This window comes from Bos indicus x Bos taurus, chromosome 8 (assembly GCF_003369695.1).
Source record: "Bos indicus x Bos taurus breed Angus x Brahman F1 hybrid chromosome 8, Bos_hybrid_MaternalHap_v2.0, whole genome shotgun sequence".
In the NCBI taxonomy this organism is placed as follows: domain Eukaryota; kingdom Metazoa; phylum Chordata; class Mammalia; order Artiodactyla; family Bovidae; genus Bos; species Bos indicus x Bos taurus.
Window position 1 is genome coordinate 82,631,971 of NC_040083.1, and position 26,006 is coordinate 82,657,976.

Genomic DNA, 26,006 nt, shown 5'->3' on the forward strand with positions numbered 1-26,006 from the left:
TAAATGCACTGTGTAGGTGACCAATCTGACACAAGCAACAAATGGAAAAATCGCAATCAGTATGTATTTAATATTATTAAATCCAGACATCAGACTCATTCTCTGACTCAAGCAGGTATTTGAGTCCTTTGTCTTGTGACAGTTTTAGTAGTTTGTCATCGCACATTCTACAAAAATTTATGTTGTCATCATAAAGCCTTTTTAAAAGTAAAGAATATGTGTAAACTTTTAATTGCTGTTGCTATTTTTTTCTTTTTTTTTTTAAGAATTTAACTCTAAATCTATAGTAGCCCAAAGATGTAATGGGCTATATGATAACTATATGTTATGATATAATATACATATGATGCAGCCGTGTATTATATAACTATGATAACTATATGCAGTGATAACTATTAATTTGTAACTCCCCTATAAATTTATATCACCCATTATGTGGTGAATATTTTTTAAATTTATAAAAATACATGAATATCAAATGTTGGCAGAAATATTACCAGATTACCAGATAATACTTTCCCCAAATCTTTCACTAATAAAGCCTCAGTTTTCAGAAACTGAAGAATATATTTAGCTCTAATTGATGTGAAAAAAATAAATATTAGGCTTAAATTTGTAATAAATTTTACTTCAAAATAGCTTCAATATTTTATTTATTTATGGTGGTCAAGATCCTGTCCAATCTTATTTTTAATGAACTAGAAATATTTTCTAGTTGGGAATTCTTTAACTCCTGCAAATTTGTTTTGTTTTTAAAGCATGGTTGAAAGTATCAGCTGGACTGCAGTAAGCAACAGGTCATGTGCTTTTCACTATCTCTGCATCTTAGAAGCTAACAGTTCTGCTCTGTGTTTTCCTTGTGAATAATTTGATCACTTTATATTCTAGTTTTAACTTTTATTTATTCGGAAAGTTATTCAACTTGAAAAGAGTATACTAGACTGTAATATTAAATCCTTTATATTTGTTTACCACATGTTTTAGAAAAAACCAAGTGATATACTTGTATATAAATTATCTGCCCAAATTTAATTCCCTTCTGGTGTAATAGATTTGATATCATTTATTTGACATTTTCTAATGTTTCTGTCATTGCCTCTTCTGTAGGCTAGGGAGCCTGACTGTCGGGAACACAGAGGTCCAGAACAGCTAGCAGAAGCAGCATGTGATCTCTGCAGTGATTTTAGTGAGGATGAAACAGCAAGCAACTCAGTAACAAAGACTGTGAAAAACAAAGCATCTGACTCAAGTAGAGCTTCAGTTTCTCCTGGGCAGCTTAGCTTACTCCAGTGTGGTTTCTCTAAATTGTTTGAGACAAAATGTGAAACAGTTGAGGATGGTGATGAAAATATTGCCTCTGACAATGAAAGTTCGGATGAGCAGCCCACATGCTTTTCAACAGAAGCCAAAAATGCTGGTTGTCCGAAGAGTCAAGACTCTCTTGGTACTTTGAAACATCAGAAATTAGCTAATGTCCTAAATCTAAATGGAAAATGTGTTTTTGATAAAAGTGAGAAAATTTTAAAAGAGAATATTCCTTCTGAGTCTGATGATGAGAAAAACTTTAAAAACACAGTTGACCACCATCACATTTTACAGAATGTCACAGAATCAGAAGATAGTGATATCATCTTTCCCACACAGTATACAACTCAGAGATTCCTTAAGAAGAATATAAGGTTTAAGCCACCTGTGGATGGATCTGAAGATTCTGAATCAGAAAATCCTGTAAATATAAAAAATAATGGTGATGATACAAAGACCAATGTCAGAGGAAATGGGCTAATTTCAAAACAATTAAATCTTGAGATTGAGACCCTGAAATCTAATACAAAAAGAAAAGGTGGTAGTGATATTAGTGATGAATCTGATGACATTGAAGTTTTCTGCAAGTCAAGAGTAAGAAAGCAAAGAGCTACTAGTTCTCTGAGGTTTAAGAGAAAAAAGGAAAATAAAAGGGAACTTTACACTTTTCCAAAAACAATGAAGAAAGCAAACCAACGGTGTGCAACAGATGAAGATTGTAACTCTCAGACTATTGATGATTTTTCATCCTCAGATGATAATTTATCTGTTGGCCACATCAGTTTCTCTAAACAGAACCATAGACCAAAAACTATAAAAGATAAAATCAGTGTCTCTTCAAAATTAACTAACCATAAAAGAAATAGCACTTTCATACCAAGAAAACCAATGAAATTTTCAAATGAGAGCATTGTCAATCAAAATCGGATATGTGAATCAATGGATAAATTTTTAGGTAACTGCAAATCCATTCTGAAAACTTTTCTTTACATATTTGTTGTATGCAATCAAATAGCTCTTAAGTGATGCTTGAATTACTTTGAATTAACTCTGCAATCGAGATGCTATATTGAGATACAAATGAGGAAGTGGGTAGTGGCAGGATAAAGGGAAGACCTAGATCAGGATAGAGAAGTTGGTCATGTATACCAGAACCCCTTCTATGTAGCCCATCTGAATCACTATAAACTAATTATTTTAACTTTTTTGCATTTTTATGGTTTTATCAAATACACGTGTATACATTTGATACAATGTATAACCCTTAACATAGTTTAGTCTCATTAAAAATTTTTGTATAGTTCATAAGATTTTTCCTCCATCCCTTTCATTTCTTTACAGTTTATATGATTTTTTTCTTTTTTTTCCCCTCTTTATATGATTTTTTTGTTGAAGAAACCAGGCCAGTTATTTTCTGCAGTTTGCATCTTGCTGATTATGTGCTATTGGTGCAGGTGAACATATTCCTCAACCCTCTGTTTCCTGAAACTGAGCAGTTGGCTTCTGACACTGTATCAAATTCAGGTTCAGTCCCTTTGGCAAGACAAAAGTTCAGTTCAGTCTCTCAATCATGTCCAACTCTTTGCGACCCCATGAACCGCAGCACGCCAGGCCTCTACCAACTCTTGGAGCCCACCCAAACCCATGTCCACTGAGTCGGTGATGCCATCCAACCATCTCATCCTCTGTTGTCCCCTTCTCCTCCTGTCCTCAGTCTTTCCCAGCATCAGGGTCTTTTCAGATGAGTCAGCTCTTCTCATCAGGTGGCCAAAGTACTGGAGTTTCAGCTTCAACATCAATCCCTCCAATGAACACTCAGGACTGATCTCCTTTAGGATGGACTGGTTGGATCTCCTTGTAGTCCAAGGGACTCTCAAGTCTTCTCCAACACCACAGTTCAAAAGCATCAGTTCTTCAGTGCTCAGCTTTCTTTATAGTCCAACTCTCACATCCATACATGATCACTGGAAAAACCATAGCCTTGACTAGATGGACCTTTGTTGGCAAAGTAATGTCTCCGCTTTTTAATATGCTATCTAGGTTGATCATAACTTTCCTTCCAAGGAGTAAGTGTCTTTTAATTTCATCGCTGCAGTCACCATCTACAGTGATTTTGGAGCCCAAAAAAATAAAGTCTGCCACTGTTTCCACTGTTTCCCCATCTATTTGCCATGAAGTGATGGAACCGGATGCCATGATCTTAGTTTTCTGAATGTTAGTGTTTGACAAAATGTTTGCTGGTTTGTCTCTTTATGATCTTAGCAGCCATTCTCACTCAGAGTAGCACAATGATGGTTTCTACTTCTCATTTCTTTTTCATTTGTTAGAATGCTTTTGTGAGGCAGTACTTCCCCTCATCTACTATTACTTACCCAGTGGTACAGTTCATCTAGATAAGGTAGGAAAAAGTCATTTCTTTACCAACTTTTAGTCATCCTTCAATTTCTTTTATTAATTGATTCAAGCACATTTAATGAGTCTAAATTCATTTCAATTAGTACCATTATTGAGGCTCAATTTTCCCATCTTTGGACAGTGGGAGCCTTTAAACATGAGCATTTTGATTCCTTAGATCTTTGACGTGATGCTAATCATCTTTGATAGCGATCTAGTATTACACAATACTCCAGGATCATCTCATGCATTTTCTGCCTCAGACCTAAAATCAGTCATTTCTCTAAGAAGTCTTGGTTTCTTTTAGTGACAAAGTGTGTTTTAAGACCACAATCTGGTGCTAGAAATGATCATTGCTACTACTTGCTTAGTTATTATTTCTGGGTCTTTTCAGTGGATAAATTGTGTTTATTATAAATTGTGTGTGTGTGTGTATATATATGTATATGTGAGTTTATATATGTGTGACATGTATGTATTTTTATATATGAGATAAAATACAATACTTCATGAGTTCATTTTCATGCTTCCATATTTATTCTTTATTTGGGGGTATAGAGAAGGGATAGGCTACCCACTCCAGTATTCTTGAGCTTCCCTCGTGGCTTAGATGGTAGAGAATCTGCCTGCAGTGTGGGAAACCTGGGTTTGATCCCTGGCTTGGGAAGATCCCCTGGAGGAGGGCATGGCAACTCATTCCAATATTCTTGCCTGGAGAATCCCCATGGACAGAGAGGAGCCTGGTGGGCTACATGAGGTCGCAAATAGTTGGACACAGCTGAGTGACTGAGTACACCTAGAGCTTTTACTTAACCTCTTCTCTATCATATTTACATACTTTTTCTTCTCTACTGATAATCCTGGTTCTTAAGCACACAGGGAATGATTTAATTATAATGTCCCATAATTACTCATTTTGTATCCATATTACACAAAAGTCAAATAATAAAACTATCAATACTATTATAGTGTGATTCCTGGAAACATTAATGTTTGGAGCCGACTACCCATATGCTCTCCCATTTTTGCCTGTTTTTAAAACGGATATGTTATGTGTTCACTGTCAGAATACAGTTACTGCATTATACGCTCTCCTCTTAGACTTTTATTCTTGGTTTGCAGGTAACTATAAATTTAATGCTTCTCATTAGTCTTCATGTCAGTGTCTCTCTAGTCATTTTGATTGTCTGAAGCTTATATTCTAATAGATCTCTTATTTCTAGTAGATCCCAGAAAGTACTCATAAGAGTAATATTCTCTGAGATTCTTGTTAATAACAGTTTGTGCCCTTTGTAGTTAAAAGTCTGATTTGTATTGCTGATCCCTATGTTTTACCATTTTCTTGAAGTCTTTTACCTAATTTTGAAATTAGTTACAATTTTGTTTTGTAAGCTTGTCTTTCTGGCATTTAGGGATGTTATTCTGCTGCTTATTCTCTTTTCCATTATAATTTTTATGAGATTTGACCCTTTGCTCATTTTTATACAAATTCTTTCCCCTGAATTTTTAAAATGAGGCAGAATTTAGGAAATCTTTTCTAATTTCACAGAGATTCATATTTGTAATTTTTGCATAGTGTTCAAAACAGTATTGGGATTTATTGTTTCTAACCATTTCCCCTGGTTTGCTCTCGACCATCTCTTTTCCTCGTTCCTATTCTTCCTATTCTGTTCACGTTTACTTCACCCTAGCAGTTTTTCCTTCTTACTTGACCCTGGCCTGGGAGCCCTAGGGGGTCAGTTTGGGGAGTTCCTTAGGGCTAGCCTGCCCTAGCCCCTTAGGCAAGCCCCATGTACTCTGTACTCAGCTTTAGAGAATGGAACATCTTCCCAAATACAGCTGCTGATCTCCAGGTAGCCTGTTGTGCTAGAGTCTCCTGTTTTCAGATCCATCAGATGCCACCCTGCCCTTTCCTTTCTCCTTCACACAGGCCCTGATGCCTACAGAGTGTGTAGCTACTAGTGAGCTGAGCCTAGCTTCTTGTATTTTAGAGCTAGTAGGAATATCTTGTCATCTAATTTTGTTGTAAGCGTTGTCCTTGGCTTTGGGTTTTGCAGTCTGGTTACTCTCATGTTTTAGAGAGCTGGAAAAACTGCTTCCCCTTACCATCATCTGCTGACAATCAGATTAGTGATTTTTGAGTTAGCTTTGCTTTCAGAAGTGTCTTGATTTATTCCCCCAAAAAATCACCAGAAAGAATCTGATATTTTGATGTACAAACTTTAATAATTGTGTTTGACAAAACAAGCTTTCTCTTGTGGTTTTTAGTAGTCTTCATTTAAAAGTTCACTATGATACATACTATTTTGCCCTGCTATGGAAAAGTAGAGCCACCTTATGTAATTTTTCATAAACTGAAATGGCGTAAAGCAAAGAAGCAATTACCTTAGGATAAATCTTGTTAATGGTCACACGAGGTAAATCCAGGTAAAGCACAGATACTCACCAACACAGTTCAAAGTTCTGATGGCTTAACGCTGAGATCCTGAGTGTTGTTCCTGGTAAAGGAGCTTCGCAGGGCCACGCTTGCTCCTGAGGAGTATGCTGCCTCTTTAAGATCTGGCTACAAACAAACACTGTTTTGCTTTTTGCCCTTTTTCATAAAAGTGAAAATCTTCTTCGGATTTCTTTCTGTTAGAGTGAAAACAGGTACTAATGTAAGTTTTTCAGAAAAGCTAAGTGGTAAAAAGCAAATGTTCAAGAAGTAGGGAATACCAATACTAGACTATGCTTTGGTTTGTGTGCAACAATTAGATTTTAGGTTTGAAGAATTATTGCATGAACTTTTGTTTTAAAGAGCAGCCAAGTTGGGGTTTTTTTTTTACTATATAAAAGATGTAATAGTTTGTGTGGAACCTATTTTGAATGTATAAAATGTGTCATTAAAATTAAGAATACTATCTGAGTCAGTTTTTTACCAGAAGAATTCTTTGGATGGTTTTAAACTGTTGCTATATACACCCTAACTGATATTTCAAAATTTAAGGAGAAAATTATCTTGGTTGCTCTTTTAGTCATTTAACAACATCTTGTTTTCTCATGATTGGCAATTCTGACAGAGAGTTTCAGGGCTGAAAAAGCACAAGCGTTGAAGGGCATATTGAGGGTCACTGTCAGAGGTGTTTGAGGGAGTTTTATAGACTTCAATTCTAGCCTTCTCTTTTAATGACAACAATTTAAAAGTAAATTATAGGTGCCTAGCAGCAAAGCAATTAAAAAAAAAAGTAGCCATTTTTTAAACTTCTTTTAGATAAAAGCTGTAAGTTAATTTTTTTCATTTCCTAAAAACCTCCAAATCTTGACAATCTCTGGGCATATGTACAAAAAAGACAATTTACAAACAATAAAACTGAACAAAGCTGACCAAACAAAATTCCCTGGTCATAAACCCCATGCTCCTACTTCATAACTGTAATCAAGTACTTGTTTAAAGGAACAGATGAGGTTAGCACTACTTTTAAATTAGTAAACATTTTTTTTACATCAACAGAGATGACAAATTCGTAGAAACAATCTTCTACAATGACTTTTCCTCATTTCACGCTTAAATCTAAAAATTGTTACCTGATATCAAAAATTCTTATATGAGAGGGCAAAGTCATTTCTAAGTTAACCTAAGAGTTTAAAGATACATTGGAACTCTTTTCAATTTTTTAAAAAGAATATTGAGATATTGACATATAAACTCAGTGTTTTTCTTGAAGATTAAAAATAAAATAAGCATAACCTGTTTTAAATGTGTTGCTGATAATTTTTAAAGTATATCTTGAACTATATTGTTTAATCATAAGACATCAGTTAATAAACATCAATTATTTCTTAGATGGTGTTCAGGAAGTGGCTTACATTCACTCAAACCAGAATGTGATTGGATCAAGCAAAGCTGAAAATCACATGAGTCGATGGGCAGCACGTGATGTATTTGAACTGAAGCAGTTTTCTCAGCTTCCTGCTAACATAGCTGTTTGCACTTCTAAGGTAAGAAGATAATATACCTCTAGTTTTTATATCATTTTCACAGAGGTTCCTTGATAGGATCTTCTCTAAGTACCCCCTCAAAAGTACCAATAAGATTATAAATGACTTATAAATAAGTGTAAAAAGCAAAATACTATTTGGGGCACTGTATTCACAAAATGTTTTATATTAAAAGACAAATCTGTATCTAAATGCCTAATAATGTTGAGTTGCTTAATAGTTTCTTTAGTGAATGTTTGCCAAAAATGAGGACTCTGAGGGAATTAGTTTAATCAGAACCAAAACTACTACTGCTCATATGGAAAAAGGAAAGTGTATCATTAGATTTCTTATGTAATTTTTCATCTAAAATGAAGACACATACAAAAACAGAATTTGTATTTTTAACAAAAGGATTTTTTAATTAATTTATTTTTTATTGAAGGATAATTGCTTTATAGAATTTTGCTGTTTTCTGTCGAACCTCAACATGAATCAGCCATCAGTTCAATTCAGTTCAGTCGCTCAGTCGTGTCAGCCGTAGGTATACATATACTGCCTCCCTTTTGAACCTCCCTCCCATCTCCCTCCCCATCCCACCCCTCTAGGTTGATACAGAGCCCCTGTTTGAGTTTCCTGAGCCAAGGGCTCTTCTCATTTAAAATTACTGTTTTATAGAAATATGACTTATATGAAAGTGATACTTTATTTACACACTTACATCAATTAGAAAGATGGTAACAATAACCAAAAGAGACACTGATGTATAGAACAGTCTTGTGGACTCTGTGGGAGAGGGAGAGGGTGGGAGGATTTGGGAGAATGGCAATGAAACATGTAAAATATCATGTAGGAAACGAGTTGCCAGTCCAGGTTCGATGCATGATGCTGGATGCTTGGGGCTGGTGCACTGGGACGGCCCAGAGGGATGGTATGGGGAGGGAGGAGGGAGGAGGGTTCGGGATGGGGAACACATGTATACCTGTGGCGGATTCATTTTGATATTTGGCAAAACTAATACAATTATGTAAAGTTTAAAAATAAAATAAAATTAGAGGAAAAAAAAAAAAATCCTTATATAAAAAAAAAAAAAGTTTTAAAAAGTATCTTCTTCTCTTTGGCTTATTCAGTTCAGTCATTCAGTTGTGTCCAACTCGTTGAAACCCCATGGACTACAGCACGCCAGGCTTCCCTGGCCATCACCATCTCCCAGAGCCTACTCAAACTCATGTTCATTGAGTCGGTGATGCCATCCAACCATTTCATCCTCTGTTGTCCCCTTCTCCTCCCACCTTCAATCTTTCCCAGCATCAGAGTCTTTTCCAGTGAGTCAGCTCTTCGCATCAGGTGGCCAAAGTATTGGAGTTTCAGCTTTACCATCAATCAGTCCTGCCAATGAATACTCAGGATTAATCTCTTTTAGGATAGACTGGTTGGATCTCCTTGCTGTTCAAGGGACTCTCAAGAATCTTCTCCAACACCACAGTTCAAAAGCATCAGTTCTTCAACTCTCAGCTTGCTTTATAGTTCAACTCTCACATCCATACATGACTACTGGAAAAACCATAGCTTTGACTAAAGGGACCTTTGTTAGCAAAGTAATGTCTCTGCTTTTTAATATGCTATCAAGGTTGATCATAACTTTTCTTCCAAGGAGCAAGCATCTTTTAATTTCATGGCTGCAATCACCATCTGCAGTGATTTTGGAGCCCCCCAAAATAAAGTCAGCCACTGTTTCCACTGTTTGCCCATCTATTTGCCATGAAGTGATGGGACCAGATGCCATGATCTTCGTTTTCTGAATGTTGAGCTTTAAGCCAACTTTTTCACTCTCCTCTTTCACTTTCATCAAGAGGCTCTTTAGTTCTTCACTTTCTGCCATAAGGGTGGTGTCATCTGCATATCTGAGGTTATTGATATTTCTCCCAGCAGTCTTGATTCCAGCTTGTGCTTCCTCCAGCCTGGCATTTCGCACGATGTACTCTGCATGTAAGTTTAATAAGCAGGGTGACAAAATACAGCCTTGATATACTCCTTTCCCTATTTGGAACCAGTCTGTTGTTCCATGTCCAGTTCTAACTGTTGCTTCTTGACCTTTGGCTTATTATTCTTTCTTAATTCCTGAGAGCTAAATGTCTGAAGAGTAGTTTTTCTACCACTTTAGGTGTACAAGTGAAAAATTGGTATTGTATATAACAGTGACACTCTGTTTCAAGTTAGTGCTACTTTTGGAATGAAGTGGGGAAAATACCTCTGAACTATTAAGCTATCTTCATTTATTTGTACCCCATCTGGTTTGGGGGCTTTCCAGGTGGCACAGTCATATAGAATCTGCCTGCCAATGCAGAAGATGTGGGTTCGATCCCTGGGTTGGAAAGATCACCTGGAGAAGGAAATGGCAGCCCACTCCAATATTCCTGCCTGGAAAATTCCATGGACAGAGGAGCCTGGCAGACTACAGTCCATGGGGTCACAGAGAATTGGACATGACTGAGCACAGGAACACATCTGGTTTGACAAAGATTTTGGATCGTTTTAATTAAGTCAGAATAAAAATTCATGACCAAGGAAAATAGAAATTAAGATAGAAGTTCAAGGCTGGGAGGAAGTTAGAATGCAAATATATAAGATAAGAATGCAGGTAGGTAAGATATACTATACTTACTCAGATACATTTTTTAATGGCAAATTTGATTGAGTCTCCTGGTAGACAAAACAAAGGAAATGAACAATGTATTTAGTATTTTCTTAACTAGTCCATTTGGAAATGTGGACAGTTTGGGTGGTCACGATGACAGAGTGCCTGACTGGCATTAAAGTCTGGAGGCAGGGCTGTCATGGGGTGCGGGAAGGCCCAGGAGGGTAGGTGGGGAAGCATCCCACATGCCAAGAATTGTTCTGCCCAAAATGCCATAACGCCCTGCTGAGAAATGCTGAGCTAAATGTCCTTAAAGGAAAAAAAAAATGAAAACAAACACACAAAAACAGTTCTTCTGAAAAGGAGCAAAGCTTTTCCTAGTGCTTAATTTGAAAGAATTGTCACGTGGCACTTTGAATGGGGACCACTACATGACAACAGTCAGTTGTCTTATAATTTCCTTGGTGGCTCAATGGTAAAGAATCCGCCTGCAGTGCAGGAAACACAGGAGATACAATCCCTGGGTCAGGAAGATCTCCTGGAGGAGGGCGTGGCCACCCACTCTAGCATTCTTACCTGGACAACCCCATGGACAGAGGAGACTGGCAGCATACGGTCCATGGGGTCGCAAAGAGTAGGACACAACTGAAGCGACTGAGCACATTGTCTTGTAGTATTCTTAGAGTTATTGTAATACTGGGCTTTGAAAGGCTGTGCTTTAGCATTTTTTGATGTAATCCAAAGGCCTAGTTCCAAAATGCAAATCATATAGAAGCACTTTCATGATCCAAGTATGCTACTTTTTTATATTCTCACTTTACCTAGGAGTATACCATATCTCAAGCAGTACTGTAGACAGCATTTCTACAGTTGTACTACCTTGTAGAAGCTATATGAAAAAGGCAGAGATGTGCTGGATTTGCCATAAATTTGCTATATTAAAATGAGGAGCATATCAGAATCTTTTAAACAGACAGCTAATTTTTTATTAGGTTTTTTTTTTTTCTTTTAAACCATGTCTTTTATTAAAACCATGTTCTTTTCCAAACAGACTTTAATGTGAAAGGTCAGAAAACTTGGCAAATTCTGTAGTACATGTTAATACAGTAATTTAACTGGATATTGATCACTAGCTTATTTAAATATTTCTCAGAGAAGGAATTTATAGCCATATAATACCTCCAAAAATGGACCAAGAAGCAGTAAAAAGTCCCTTTGGAACCTTCATAAGGAAAGTTGTAAAATGGAACATGATAGAAATATTTTTTGTTGTTTGCTGTTTAGTTGTTAAGTCAAGTCTGACCTTTTTGCGACCCCATGGACTGTAGCCTGCCAGGCTCCTCTCTCCATGGGATTCTCCAGTCAAATATATTGGAGTCGGTTGCCATTTCCTTCTCCAGGGGATCTTTCCAACCCAGGGACTGAACCCGTGTCTCCTGCATTGCAGGTAGATTCTTTACCACTGAGCCACCAGGGAAACCACTGATGGAAGTATACTTTGCTTTTAACTGGGAATGGTGGGAAGGGAGTTTCATCTTTACATTAGCAATGCAAATAGTTTTCAACCTTTTTTAGCCTGAACGTTCTTGAGATGGACAGTACAATCTCATCAGAAACCTTGTTTCTTCACAGTGATGTTCAGAGTGAGGGGCATTTCTTGCCAGGAGAAACAAATGGGAATACCCTGCCCCTGGAGTTTCTGATATGCCTTTTGAGGCCATATATCTCTCTCATCACACATAGACCAATTTAGCAGTACTTTTTCAAGGAATACGAAGAAATCTGGTGTTTAATGACTGAATCATGGTAGGTATAAAAAATATTCAGGGAAGTTTTAAAGCCATTAAGCTGGAAGGCCAATCCCATGCCACCAATGCTAGCAGGGCAAGAACGGTCTATATAAACATACTCATTTCATCAGCTGCTGCTGCTGCTAAGTTGCTTCAGTCGTGTCCGACTCTGTGAGACCCCATAGACGGCAGCCCACCAGGCTCCCCCATCCCTGGGATTCTCCAGGCAAGAATTCTGGAGTGGGTTGCCATTTCCTCCTCCAATGCATGAAAGTGAAAAGTGAAAGGGAAGTTGCTCAGTCGTGTCTGACTTGTAGCAACCCCATGGACTGCAACCCACCAGGCTCCCCCATCCATGGGATTTTCCAGGCAAGAGTACTGGAGTGGGGTGCCATTGCCTTCTCCGATTTCATCAGCTAACTTCTTTAAATCAATACTTGATACAATAAAATTCAGACAATAAGATTTAGTCCCCATATTAAATGACCTATATCATTTAATACATCAAGTTAATAGTATCATTATACCTCAGCATCTTGAAAGCTGTATTGTATTATTTATGTACAACAACCACTTGAGGACAGTATTATAAACTTATCATCAAAAAAGAAAGATCTTGGGTATATACTGCTATATGTAAAATAGGTAACTAATTAGGACCTAGTGTGGAGCACAGGGAACTTTTCTCAGTACTCCGTAATGACTTATATGGGATAAGAATCTAAAAAAGAAGGGATATGTGTATATGTATAATTGATGAAATCAGCAGTGAATTTTGCTGTACATCTGAAACTAACACAGCATTATGAATCAACTATACTCCAATAAAAATTTAAATAAATGGATAGATTCATAAAAAGAAAGGTCTTGGTATATGAAAATCAGTTTTCAAAATAGATAGTGATCATACATACTTAGGATGTTCTTAGTTTTTCACCAATGTCGAAAACTAAACCTATTGTATTTTTTACATAAAACCCAGCCCCTGGACATACCTCATGCTTTTCTCCTTTCAGTTTATTTAGAAGTAAATAAAAGAATTCATATAATGAGACATCTTCAATTTGTTGAGCTCTGTAATCTTCTCAAGGCAGAGGCATTTTGATGGTTATAACTGGTCTGTGGCATGGAATCTATTCAGATGTCTGTCTGAATTATAACTCTACCTGATACATACTTCCTTTGTGACCATGAAAAAGTTACTTACCTTCTCTGCCTCAATTTTCTTGCGCTTAAAATGCAGGTAATTATACTTCTTACTTCAAAAGGTTCTTGTGAAGACTAAATGAGGTAATGCCTATAAAATGCTTTAAACAGTATCTGACAGAAAGTAAGCAGTTAATGAATAATAAGTATTGTCATTGCAACCAATGGATAAGACTGATGTCAGGTCTTTAACTTCCCTAGAAGGTGAAAATCAACAAGGACAAATAATCTATAAACAGTCTTGCGTGCCCAGTCGCTTCAGTCATGTCTGACTCTTTGCAGCCTCGTGGACTGCAGCCTGCTAGGTTCCTCTGTGCAGGAGATTCTCCAGGCAAGAATAGTGGAGTGGGTTGCCGTGCCCTCCTCTAGGGGATCTCCCTGACCCAGGGATCAAACCTGCATCTCCTGCATTGCAGGCAGATTCTTTACCACTGAGCCACCAGGGAAGCCCTGCAATCATATTTAACTATAAGTAAAAGAATGGGTGGTGCTAGTCCGTCTGGGGCTTTGAACTTCCTTTTAAATAAAAAACTAAGAATGCTTATGCTATTAATATAGTATTTTTCAAATTTTTATATGTGACTAAGTTTTTGTTTATGAAAACAAAGTCACTCAGTGCTTTATAGTTTATATTAATTTTATTTTAGGCTTTTCTGTATTAGAGTGAAAATTATTAGTGACTTTTCTGTTTAGAGTTGATACATCTAGTTTCTGCTTAGGTTCATCAGTTTAAGTGATTGCTTCTAACTCATGATATCTCCATGGCTGCCAACATTCATTCAAATGAGTGAGACTGCACTCTGCCATCAAACTAGTTGTTTTACATCTCTATATGTAGTACTCAGGATTTTCTTCATTATAATTCTTCTGGAAACTAGAAACTAATAAAGTCAGTGAGATGGAATGATGGTAGTATCATGTTTCTCTTTACTAAAACTATTTGTAAAGATGATTTGAAATATTGATGACATTTCAAAGTCATTCACAGAATTTCTAAGGAAAAAACTGTTCACCGCCACTGATTTTATCATATCTGGTTGATGATACTTCAACACCTTTAATGAGTAAATCATTGAAACACACCACCAGCTTTGGTTAGAGATGTGTATGTCATTCACTGAGGTTTTGCAGCTCGCTGTGTGGTGATAGGTGGCAGTGATGGAGTTGCAGTCTAGAAAAAAAACTTTTAAACCATCATGGAAGGAAAAGACAATAAACTAAAGATGAAGGCAAAAAGGCTCAGCCATAGTATTAGAAATATTGACAACCCTCTTCTTTCTGAAATCTCCAAATATCCCAGGACCTCCCAGCTCCAGTACAGTATCTTTCTTCTGGGGTTTACATCCAGAATCTTTTGATTTACTCAGAATTCTTTTGAGCGCTTCATGTCTGTCATCAAAGATTTATTAGAGACCTTTGTGTTTGAAAAGAGTGTGTGTGTGTGTGTGTGTGTGTGTGTGTGTGTGTGTGTGATGTCCGTGTGTGGTCTCTCGGTGTATGTGTTTGTGTCTGCAGCCAGATGCAGATGTGCTGCCTCAGTTCCTAAGAAAACACACTAAGTCCTATTTATTTGTATGAAGGCAACACAAGATTAACAGCGGCCACAATATGCAAGTATTTTACTTCCCAAGGAATACTGTAATTGAGTCTAAGTGAGAGCCTTTAACTAAATTGCAAAGGAATATACTAAATGAAAAACTAACAAAGGAGAAATAATGTACACTGCAATCATAAATAACATATTGTAGTCTTTCAGAGTTTCTCAGTCCTTTGATATAATTATTAGAAACCAAAATGGCAAAAGCTATGAATCAAATCAAATTCAACCATATATTAAGAAAAGTTCTAAAACATACTATCTTTCCCATATTTCCTTTGGTTTCTTATAGTGTATACTTTTATAAATTAATTTCTACTTACAGAACATATTTGATAGATATGTTGAATTAAAACCTTAAATTTCTAATTATGCCTGTTTAGCAGTACAAAACTATATAAAATAAGAACTTGCTTTACATTCAGTTGTGCTTAGATATTTCAGAACCGTTTCTGAGAACAGCTTATTTTAAAAGATAAGATGTTTGTTAAGAGGGAAAACCTGTGTGATTCAGGCTTAAGCTTAGACCAAACAGGAATGTTTAAGCACTGGAAGAAATGGATAATACCTTTATAAAAGTTAACTTGTTCTTTTACTATATGGAAGTTTGTCATAAAACTACCATACCTGTGTGATGTGGTACCTCATTTTTTCAGTCAACTGTTATGTTTTCAACTTAAGCTTACTTAAAGTTTTCTGAAAAGATTATACAAAGACAGCATTCAATTAAGGATTAATCACTATGGCAACTGAGATGTGGTGACTGAAAGGGGGAGGATGTACTCTCCCCTCAGTTTCCTGCCAGCTGTCATAGTCAACCTCTGTTGCCTGAATCCAAGCCAAAATATAGACTGTGACCAACTCGAAGAAACTATATCTGTATTTTTATAAATTGGTACAAGTACCAGGCTATAAAAGAAGACTTAATCCCCTAAATGGGATGACAGACACTTGGCACTCTTGCCAGTCTTTGACAGAGAAATAACGGGTCGCTTTGTAGTAAAACCTGGATTAATAGTAAACCCTTCTTTATGTTACTGCAGCGTGGTGTAAATGAGAGAACTAAGCATGCTGTCAGCCTGGGGGCGGAGGTGGCGTGGGGGACAGAGTCTTTTATATAACCAGTGCAGGTTTAAGCACTGTTCAGAATACTGTAAATACAAAATGTTGTCTTAGTAAGAACTTCTCTTTCTCGTATTTGTATTAGATTGGCATTTTGTAGGTTACTTAAAGAAAGGATTTTTATGAGCTATGGTGGATTTGATTGCAGTATGTTTATACAGCTTTTGGAGTCAGCAAGGAGAGATGGGCTATTTACAGTAAGCAGACTTTGGGGAGATACAGCATTCCATTAGCCTATTTTTCAGGAGAGTGAATGGCATGATGGTTTAAAGTAATTGTTCACAAACGACTGGTTTATGAAGTAGTCCAGTAAGTAAAGTGTATGGTTTCACCATGCAGTGGAATTAACTCTTGCTGGGTGGGATTTTTCATGGTCTTATCATTTTTCTGTCTTGAGATGTTAACTTTATAGTATTTGCATCAGAAAGTTTTTCTTCCAAGTGATTTTAGTAAAGATCAGATTTTTAAAGTTGTGTGTGTGTATGTATAAAATTATGGGGCCAGTGTTGGCATGAAGAAGACTTTTGTATTTCTATCCTTAGAACTAGGATTGATTCAGAGAGATAGACAGTGTCATTTGTGAAAATCACCTGTTACCTAGGCACAGGAATGAGAGTGTGGTGTTACCTGTAAATACGTATTCCACTTCTAGCTCTTGGCGATGAGAAGCTGGGGCATCCTTCCTCACAGTGAGGTCACCAGGATTGCTGGAGTAATGTCACTAATGAGCCAATGGGGACAAAACCACATTCAGTTCTTGCCAGAAAGGCATCAGTTCAGTTCAGTCGCTCAGTCGTGTCTGACTCTTTGCGACCCCACAAACCACAGCATGCCAGGCCTCCCTGTCCATCACCAACTCCCAGAGTCCACCCAAACCCATGTCCATCGAGTTGGTGATGCCATCCAACCATCTCATCCTCTGTCATCCCCTTCTCCTCCTGCCCTCAATCTTTCCCAGCATAACGGTCTTTTAAATGAGTCAGCTCTTCGCATCAGGTGGCCAAAGTATTGGAGTTTCAGCTTCAACATCAGTCCTTCCAATGAACACCCAGGACTGATCTCCCTTAGGATGGACTGATTGGATCTCCTTGCAATCCAAGGGACTTTCAAGAGTCTTCTCCAACACCACAGTTCAAAAGCATCGATTCTTCAGTGCTCACCTTTCTTTATAGTCCAACTCTCACATCCATAATGACTACTGGAAAAACCATAGCCTTGACTAGATGGACCTTTGTTGGCAAAGTAATGTCTCTGCTTTTTAATATGCTATCTAGGTTGATCATAACTTTCCTTCCAAGGAGTAAGTGTCTTTTAATTTCATGGCTGCAATCACCATCTGCAGTGATTTTGGAGCCCAGAAAAATAAAGTCAGCCACTGTTTCCACTGTTTTCCCATCTATTTGCCATGAAATGATGGGACTGGATGCCATGATCTTGATTTTCTGAATGTTGAGCTTTAAGCCAACTTTTTCACTTTTTCTTTCACTTTCATCAAGAGGCTCTTTAGTTCTTCTTCACTTTCTGCCATAAGGGTGGTGTCATCTGCATATCTGAGGTTATTGATATTTCTCCCGGCAATCTTGATTCCAGCTTGTGCTTCTTCCAGCCCACAGTTTCTCATGATGTACTCTGCATAGAAGTTAAATAAGCAGGTGACAATATACAGCCTTGACGTACTCCTTTTCCGGAAAGGCATGCTATGCTAAGTCACTTCAGTCGTATCCAACTCTGCGTGACCCCATAGACGGCAGCCCACCAGGCTCCGCAGTCCCTGGGATTCTCCAGGCAAGAATACTGGAGTGGGTTGCCATTTCCTTCTCCAACCAGAAAGGCATACATGTTTATTATTGTATTTATGATTATTACTTATTGCTTACTAGTAGGGGTGATGAGTAAAGCTCTTTCTCTTATTCTATGCAATGACCTGTTACTATTTTTGTTATTAGTGTGTTAGTTGCTCAGTTTTGTCCGACTCTTTGCAACTCCATGGACCCTATAGCCTGCCAGACTCTGTTAGTAGCACCAATAATAAAATATGTTAGAATACCATAAAAGATATCTAGTTCAGTCCTCAAATTTTATAGATAAAGGACCCACCTTGAATTGTGCCTGGTTTATCATAAAGAATACTATAGCAAAAAATTATATTTGACAGTAATTATAAGCTAATGTGACAATGGCCTGGGCTGATAAAAATATTCTTTGCTTATTAGGAAATAGCTTGATTCTAACTCTTCTCCTAGCTGGTCATTGTTCCAGTTGCTTAGAAGATTGATAAGGCTTCTTTGAACAGTTTCTCTGTTTAGTGTGGTTGGAAGATTATAAATAGTTTAAAAATAGTATTTCTTCAAACAGTGCTTTCTAAAAGAATCCACCTGCCAATGTAGGAGATGAAAGAGACACTGGTTCAATTCCTGGGTCAATAAGATCCCCTGGAGGAGAAAATGGCACCCCACTCCAGTGTCCTTGCTGAGAGAATCCCATAGACAGAGGAGCCTGATGGGATATAATAATGAGGTTGCAGACAGTCTAACATGACTGAGCATCTAAGCATAAGTAACAATATAAAGGCTTAGAGATATAAGGCCTCATTGAGCTCTGATTGACTTTACCTAGTGACTTAACAGAATGTTAAGCACTTAATAATAGCCCTTTTCAAATGTATATTTTATCCCTCTATGAAAACCATGGTATCAATTGGTCATGGCCACTTAATGGAAACACCTATCATCTTATCTGAGAATCCTGCCTCTACACATATGAATTCTGAGTTTTATAGGATGAATAAAGCGAAATTATAAGGATAGGGAATCATAGTATTTCAGAACTTGAAGGATTCTTGGAGACTAATGCAGACAATACTATTTTACTGATTTCTTTTTAATGAGATGGTATTGACTTCCCTCAGGCTCAACAGTGGCAGTCAGCTTAAATCCCTGTAGTCTTTGAATCCTTCTGGTTTCTCCTGTGCTTTCCCCCAGTTCCTTTACTTTCTATTTTGCTTTGGAGATTTTCCTTTTTTTTTTTTTTAATTCTATTTTGCTTTTCCAATATGAAAAATCAGTCTAATTTTTCAAGATAACTTGTCTATTAATAATTTCCCTCACTTTAGCAGTTAAAAAATTCAGGTGGACTGAATGTATCTTTCCCTTTAAAAATCTTTTTTTAGATAGTTAAAACTATCTGGACTCAAGAAATACTGTAAGACTTGGCAGTATCTACTCAGCCTTTGTTGTCCTAACCTCCCAAATCTCCAAACCTCTCTACCTCTCAGCATGTAACTCAGCTGTGTCACTCTTTCACAAAGCCTGCCCCAATTCCAACATAAGCTGTAGGTAATTCCTTCTTCGGAGAAGGCAACGGCACCCCACTCCAGTACTCTTGCCTGGAAGATCCCATGGATGGAGGAGCCTGGTAGGCTGCAGTCCATGGGGTCACTAAGAGTCGGATACGACTGAGCAACTTCACTTTCACTTTTCACTTTCAGGCATTGGAGAAGGAAATGGCAACCCACTCCAGTGTTCTTGCCTGGAGAATCCCAGGGACGGTGGAGCCTGGTGGGCTGCCATCTGTGGGGTCGCACAGAGTCGGACACAACTGAAGCGACTTAGCAGCAGCAGAAGCTGTCCTTCTTACGCTTTTTCTGTTTCATGTAATAGTACTTTGGCCTAGTTATTCTAACATATGACTTCCAAATTTTTATCAGTTAGGTAAGTATACATCTTCTTTTCTAGTAAACTCTGGACTTTAAAAATAGCAGAATATATCTCTGATTCTCATTTGATAACTCTGGAGACCTAAAATAGTGTCTTGTATATAATTGATACTTTTTGAATAATTTAGGTTTTCAGTTGTTGTCAGGGTATAATGATCCCCATCACTGTGTTCTGAAAATTAAATAGTTTAAACTATCTTTTCTATAAACAAATCTCAGAATTTTCCTAAAAATCCTCTGGCAATGACTTGGCATTGTTCAGAGCTACTGAATGTATTTATAATCAGCCAAGGGAAACAATCCCTCCTTATCTGAATTAGAAGTAGTCTCAGGTTTGCCTGTCATTCATGGTCTTCAATAAACTTACTCAGTCTACACCTCCAACCAAATCATCTACTGGCTGATCCTTCACTCCCAGTTCAAGTTTCACTCCCTCCATAAAACCTCAGTTTTCGGAGATCACTCTATTCCAAGCTCCTTCCACACCCGTTCTCTGTGCCTATCATCACTGTAGACGTAGTGGACACCGTGTTAGTGTTTGCTGTCTTCTCATGTATGTTACAAACTTCTTAAGGATCAGGACCACGGCGTACATGTTCATTAGCATCACCACTTAGCAACAGGCAATACAGAGTGGAAGTTCAGAAAACATTTGTTACTAGTAATTCCTGCAAGAAATTACTACATAATGCAGATGCCCACAACAATTTTCACTGTGAGTATAGGCTCCACATATTAATGTTAAAAGGAGTATTCTAGCAGATGATATAAAGACATTAATCATTTTAAAGTGAAAAGTGAAAGTGAAGTCGCTCAGTCATGTCTGACTCTTTTGTGACCCCATGGACTGTAGCCTACCAGGCTTCTCTCCCTCCATGGGATTCTCCAGGCAAGAGTACTGGAGTGGGTTGCCATTTCCTTCTCCAGGGGATCTTCCCAACTCAGGGATCAAACCCGGGTCTCCCGCATTCCTCTGAGCCACCAGGGAAGAGCAGCATAAATGCTGGTATTCTTCATCTTCACTCATTATCTGTCATCTGTTGACCATAGTTCTGGCATAGGAAGCCCACTCAAGAAGGGAGAACATGGAGAATGGTGTCAGAAAGATATCCCCATCCAAGCCGTCACTTTCGGGAGTAATTTTCTGTGTTCCAAAGTTCTATAAAATATCTGTTTTGTTGTCTTTATTTTGTGGCATGTAAGGCTTGTCTCAATTTGGTGCTAGCCTGCTTTTCCAGTCTCATTCTGATTCATTCATTCAGCATTACTGACAGTAACTTTGTGCCGGGCACTGTACTAGACCCTGAGGGTAGCAAGCTGAACAGGTTCTTCCTAGTCATCCTTCAGTTTATGAATCAGTCTTCAAGCACACCGTGGATTTTTACCCTTCCATGTCTTTGCTCTTGTGTTTCTTTTGTTTAAAATTCCATTCTACCTGTGTCTGCCTGTTGAACTCCAACTCCTTGTATCATTAGTGACAGTTCTTCTCTGTCTTCTCCAAAGCGATGTAAATGTTTTCCTCAAATTCATCTTTACTTGTGTGTGTATATGCATGTATGTATGCTCTAGCACTTATTGTATTATGTGACACCTTATATATATCTGCAGAAGGGAAAGGCTACCCACTCCAGTATTCTGGCCTGGAGAATTCCATGGACTGTATGGGATCGCAAAGAGTCGGACACGACTGAGTGACTTTCACTTCATTTCACAGGATGCATTCAGTAGCATAGAATAGAATAACCATCTGAAAATAACTTATGCAATAGGCTGTTAACTAATTCACATAATAGCAAGTCTGGAGGGAAATATTTCCAGGCGTAATGCTACAGTCCAGTGACATCATAAGATATCAGCCTCTCTGATTTTTTTCTCCACTGTCCTTAGCCAGTTAATTTTTAGTTCCATGAAGCCTTTTTCCTCATGTTACATCTACATGTTACATGCTACATCTCAAGAACCTGTTTCCTCATACAAATGTATCCAAGGACAGGAAGCTGTGCTCCTCTTCGTGTGTCTCTCCCTTTGTTCTGGAGGAAAATCTTTCTGGCAGGACGTAATTCTGGCTTGATTAATCTCAGTTCATCCGCTAAGAACTGAGAGGGCAATCAGCCTTTCCTGAGCACATGACCATAACCCATTCCCAATATCTAAATATTTAATAACAAATATGCTTTTTTGATGTTGTATAATTTGAATGTGTCAACATTTTGAAGATACGCATAACTGACTTACTGTTTTCCAGATGAACAGTGAATTATATTACAAAATCATGCATAGGGAAAAAATTCAGCCAAAGTACAAAATATACCAATGAATTTTCATTTTAGTAATGTAAAAAATTCTGATGTGGTTTCAAATATTACATGAAACTAACCTTGATTGAATTTTTATAAAGTATCAAAAAAGAATATCTATAGTTATCTGAAAAGGCTATGAAGATATTCTTCCCTTTTTCAATTATATATCTATATGAAGCTGGTTTTATTCATATACTCCAACTAAGACGGTATTGTTGCAGCAGACTGAATGCAGAAGCAGATATGAGAACCTAGCTGTCTTTCATTAAGCCAGCTACTAAAGACATTTGTAAAAATGTAAAATATAGTCAGTCTTCTGGTTAGTTTTCTGTTTGTTTGCCTTGGAAAATATAAACTTTTTGTTGGTAAAAAGAGTTATTTAAGTTAACACACGTAATTATTTTTAATAAATTAATTGTTTTAAACTTGCAGTAGATATAACCCACATAAACAAAATCTCTTTGGGGTCCTCATTAATTTTTAAACTATACAATGGTCCTAAAACCAAAAAGTTTCAGAATTGCCATCTTAGACCATGTGGACAGGGTCGCTTGATTATTAAATTCAGTTTTAGTGGAACATACTTTCAGTTGGCCTTTCTCTGTGTGAACACTTAACTTCCTCTGCTACATGGCTCATGAAAGCATATCAGAATAGAAGAGACTGAAAATGATGTGGTTATATGAAACCTACTCTAATTCCCTAAAAAGGAGAATTATTCAGTTTTCAGTACTTGATTATAAACAATAATCTGCATCCAGCTTCACAACTAGTAACAGTGTCCCAGTGTCATTTGTGGCTCGGTGCTTGAAATGTTCTTTCCTAGACACTGGAGAGCCATCCATAGCCTTGTAACTGAATCAGCCTACATAGAAGCCTACACTTACTCTAGTTGGAGGCCTAGAGGAAGGAAGTGAGAGCCTGAGCTCCCTGTGGGAAGTGCCAGCCACTGGAAAGGCAAGCAGGGGCAGGTGCCTGCCAAGAAAGACTTTAAAATTTTTCCATCAGCACCACCCTTCCGTGGTCTTTTCACTAACAAGTATTATTTAGTGTAGAACCTTCAAGTAATCTTTATAGACATTTTTATATTAACATAAATATTATATGTAAAGATTTAAAATTTAGTCAGGATTATAAGATGCTAAGGACCTTATTCATTACAACTTACTGGAGATCCTAAAAAAGACTAGTAGAATTGTGAACTTTAAATATGGAAGAGACTGATAGGGGTCCCGGATCCAAATTCTTATCCCCTAGATCCTGATCTCCAAATCCCTTATTACTCCTTAGGATAAGGAGGCTCAAAAAGATTTTTTAAAAAAAGGAAAAAAGACTTTTCCCAAATTTACGCAATAAATGACCAAGGAAGGCCTAGACACCAGGGCTTGTAGTGCCGAGTCCTTGCTCAGACAGCTACCCCAGAAGGCCCTAGATCTTGCTCTAGCCTTTGTGTGTAGGAAGTATTGAGGGGAATCTACTACCTGGCCATCCTCCCATGAAGGTCTGAGATTATATTAGCAGAAACTCCCCGTTGCTGGTCCGCAGGCTTTTTTGAAGGTGATTGCCACCGTCTCACCTGGCCCTTTCCTACAGGTTGACTGCTGTGGCAGTCCCTCCAGGTTCCCAGGTCCCAGGGAGACAGGGCTTCTGCATTTCTGTTTATGGTGTGTGCCCCACAGTAGTCAGCTGTACTCCAGAGGCCATCGCTTTGTTCTTTCAAATAGATGAGTTTCTTGGACAGTGAGAAATGGATGTTGTGCACAAAAAAAAGGAAGCTAAGCTCAGGGCAGCCTGTCCTTTTGTGGCTCACTCTGAAAGCAAAGTACTACCAAAAAAGAAAATACATACGTATCTATATATATATAAAACTGAATTGTAACTGTTACTCCTTCCAGGAGGAAAACAGACCCATAATTACAAACTTTAATCTCCCTTTACCACCTAAAAAAAGGGGAGGGAGGGAAGGTTTGAATTTGAATCTAAGTTTGTTTTTTCAGATTTGAATGACATTTTTAAACATATGCAGAAAATTATACTTCATTGTATATTTGTGGTGGGTCCTCTAACCAGCTGGCTTTTCTCCAGAGTCTGAGTGAAGGCAGTTCAGGGGTATCTCACAGTTGCCTTTGGTTTTTGTTGAGTATTGGAAAACTGCATTTACAGTAATATTTTCTACCTCCAGGCAGAACTTTTGAATGATCACTTGAAGGATAAGGACTTTTTCACAATTGTACAAAGATCCTTGAAGTTCTTTGTCATTTTGGACTCTCAGGTGCCATTTGAATGAATTTATTTACATGTGCTCTATGTTTTTATAGAACTCCTGATTCCCTGCTTTGCAAAGACAAGCAAGTTTATGACTTTTTTATGTGTTTACAGGGTTTGGCCTTTACCCAAAGAGAGATTTCTTTTTTAATCTTTTGTTTGAACAAATGTGTAAACCAAAGCATTGCTGCCTCTCAGACTTAACTATTTAAGGTTTAATGAAGAAAAAAAGTGAAAGAGCACTTTTTTTAAAAAAAAGTCTTTGTGGCAAAGTTAGTGTGATCAGACCAATGTGAGGGACTTTGGCTATACAACATGCCCAGCTCTGACAGTCTGTGCTATTCTCAGGAACAAGTGAACCTTCCTGGAAGGGGCAGATCCTCTGGTGATTCTTAGGATCCAAACTCAGGCTTCTCAATAGGTCAGAGCCATTGGGACCTTCCATTGCCTTTGAAAATGTCCTCCCTGATTTCCATTTTCTCAATGACTAATCAAGGCTAAGGACTTCCCTGGTGGGCTACAGTCCATGGGGTCATAAAAGAGTCAGACATGACTTAGCAACTAAACAACAACAGCAAAAAATCAAGGCTAATCATTTGATTACGGAAAAAAATGGTGAATGTGTCTGTTAAATACACATTGCTCTTTGTTCTGGTGTATGTTCTGTAATATGTTTTCTAAGGTGAGAAAAACCAGCTCAGCAGACAGATTCAAAATTGCTTAATAAAAATTTCACTACCTCCTGGTAGCCTACAATAGACAGGCTACCCATCCTATCAGGCTGTTTTTCATCATACATTATCCACTTCAAAGCTTCCTCTATTTTGTGAGGGGTACAAATGATCAGAATAGGAATCTGCATTATCTGCACCAGCTATGAATGTGTCTCCAGTAATTAGCCTCAAAGAGATTAAGAAAGATGGCACAGATTACAATAGTATTTCTCCTGCCAAAATGGAAACTAGAGGCCATTCGTGGTTGTTTTTGAAACTCGGTCTCCTGAATTGTAATGCTTCCTGCCCCATTTGTTGCCCGTAGGTGGGTGTGTATGGGAAAACTGATCCCTATCAACTTTTCCCTTTTCCTTGCTATTCCTATCTAGATGCCCTCTATAGTTCTTTAGTAATTTGCCTCCAAAATTATTTTTTACTTCAAAGAAAGAGGGTTTTTTTTTTTTTTCCTTAAACATTCTCTGCACTGAGGCTTTCCTGATGAGTCAGTGGTAAAAACCCACCTGCCAGTGCAGGAGACATAGGTTTGACCCCTGATCCAAGAAGATCCCACATGCCTCGGAGTAACTAAGCTTGTGTACACCGCAACTACTGAGACTGTGCTCAAGAGCCTAGGATCCGCAACTATTGAGCCCACGTGCTGCGCCTACTGAAGCCCACATGCCTAGAGGCTTTTCTCTGCAACAAGAGAAGCCACCGCAGTGAGAAGGTCTCACATTGCAGCTAGAGAAAAGTTTAAGCAGCAACGAAGACCAAGCACAGACAAAAATTAATTAATAGATAAATTTTTTAAATTTATTTTTTAAATTAAAAAAAATATATATTTAAAGGACCACATTCTCTGCACTATTGCAGTGAAGTTTTCTATTTGTTGTTGTTATTGTTGTCTAGTTGCTAAGTCGTGTCCAACTCTTTTGCTACCCCCATGAAGTATAGCCTGCCAGGCTCCTCTGTTCATGGGATTTCCCAGGCAAGAATACTGCAGT

The 26,006-nt window shown here is 37.8% G+C and overlaps 1 protein-coding gene across 3 annotated transcripts in view; it reads left to right on the top strand.

Annotated features, from left to right (window-relative positions):
- Positions 1-26,006, top strand: part of ERCC6L2 (ERCC excision repair 6 like 2) — a 150,070-nt gene that overhangs the window by 107,063 nt on the left and 17,001 nt on the right. For all 3 annotated transcript variants that reach the window (XM_027550233.1, XM_027550232.1, XM_027550234.1), the window contains 2 exons: positions 1,108-2,260; positions 7,523-7,677. In XM_027550233.1, coding sequence (XP_027406034.1) covers positions 1,108-2,260; positions 7,523-7,677 — 1,308 coding nt within the window. The remainder of the gene's footprint in view (positions 1-1,107; positions 2,261-7,522; positions 7,678-26,006) is intronic.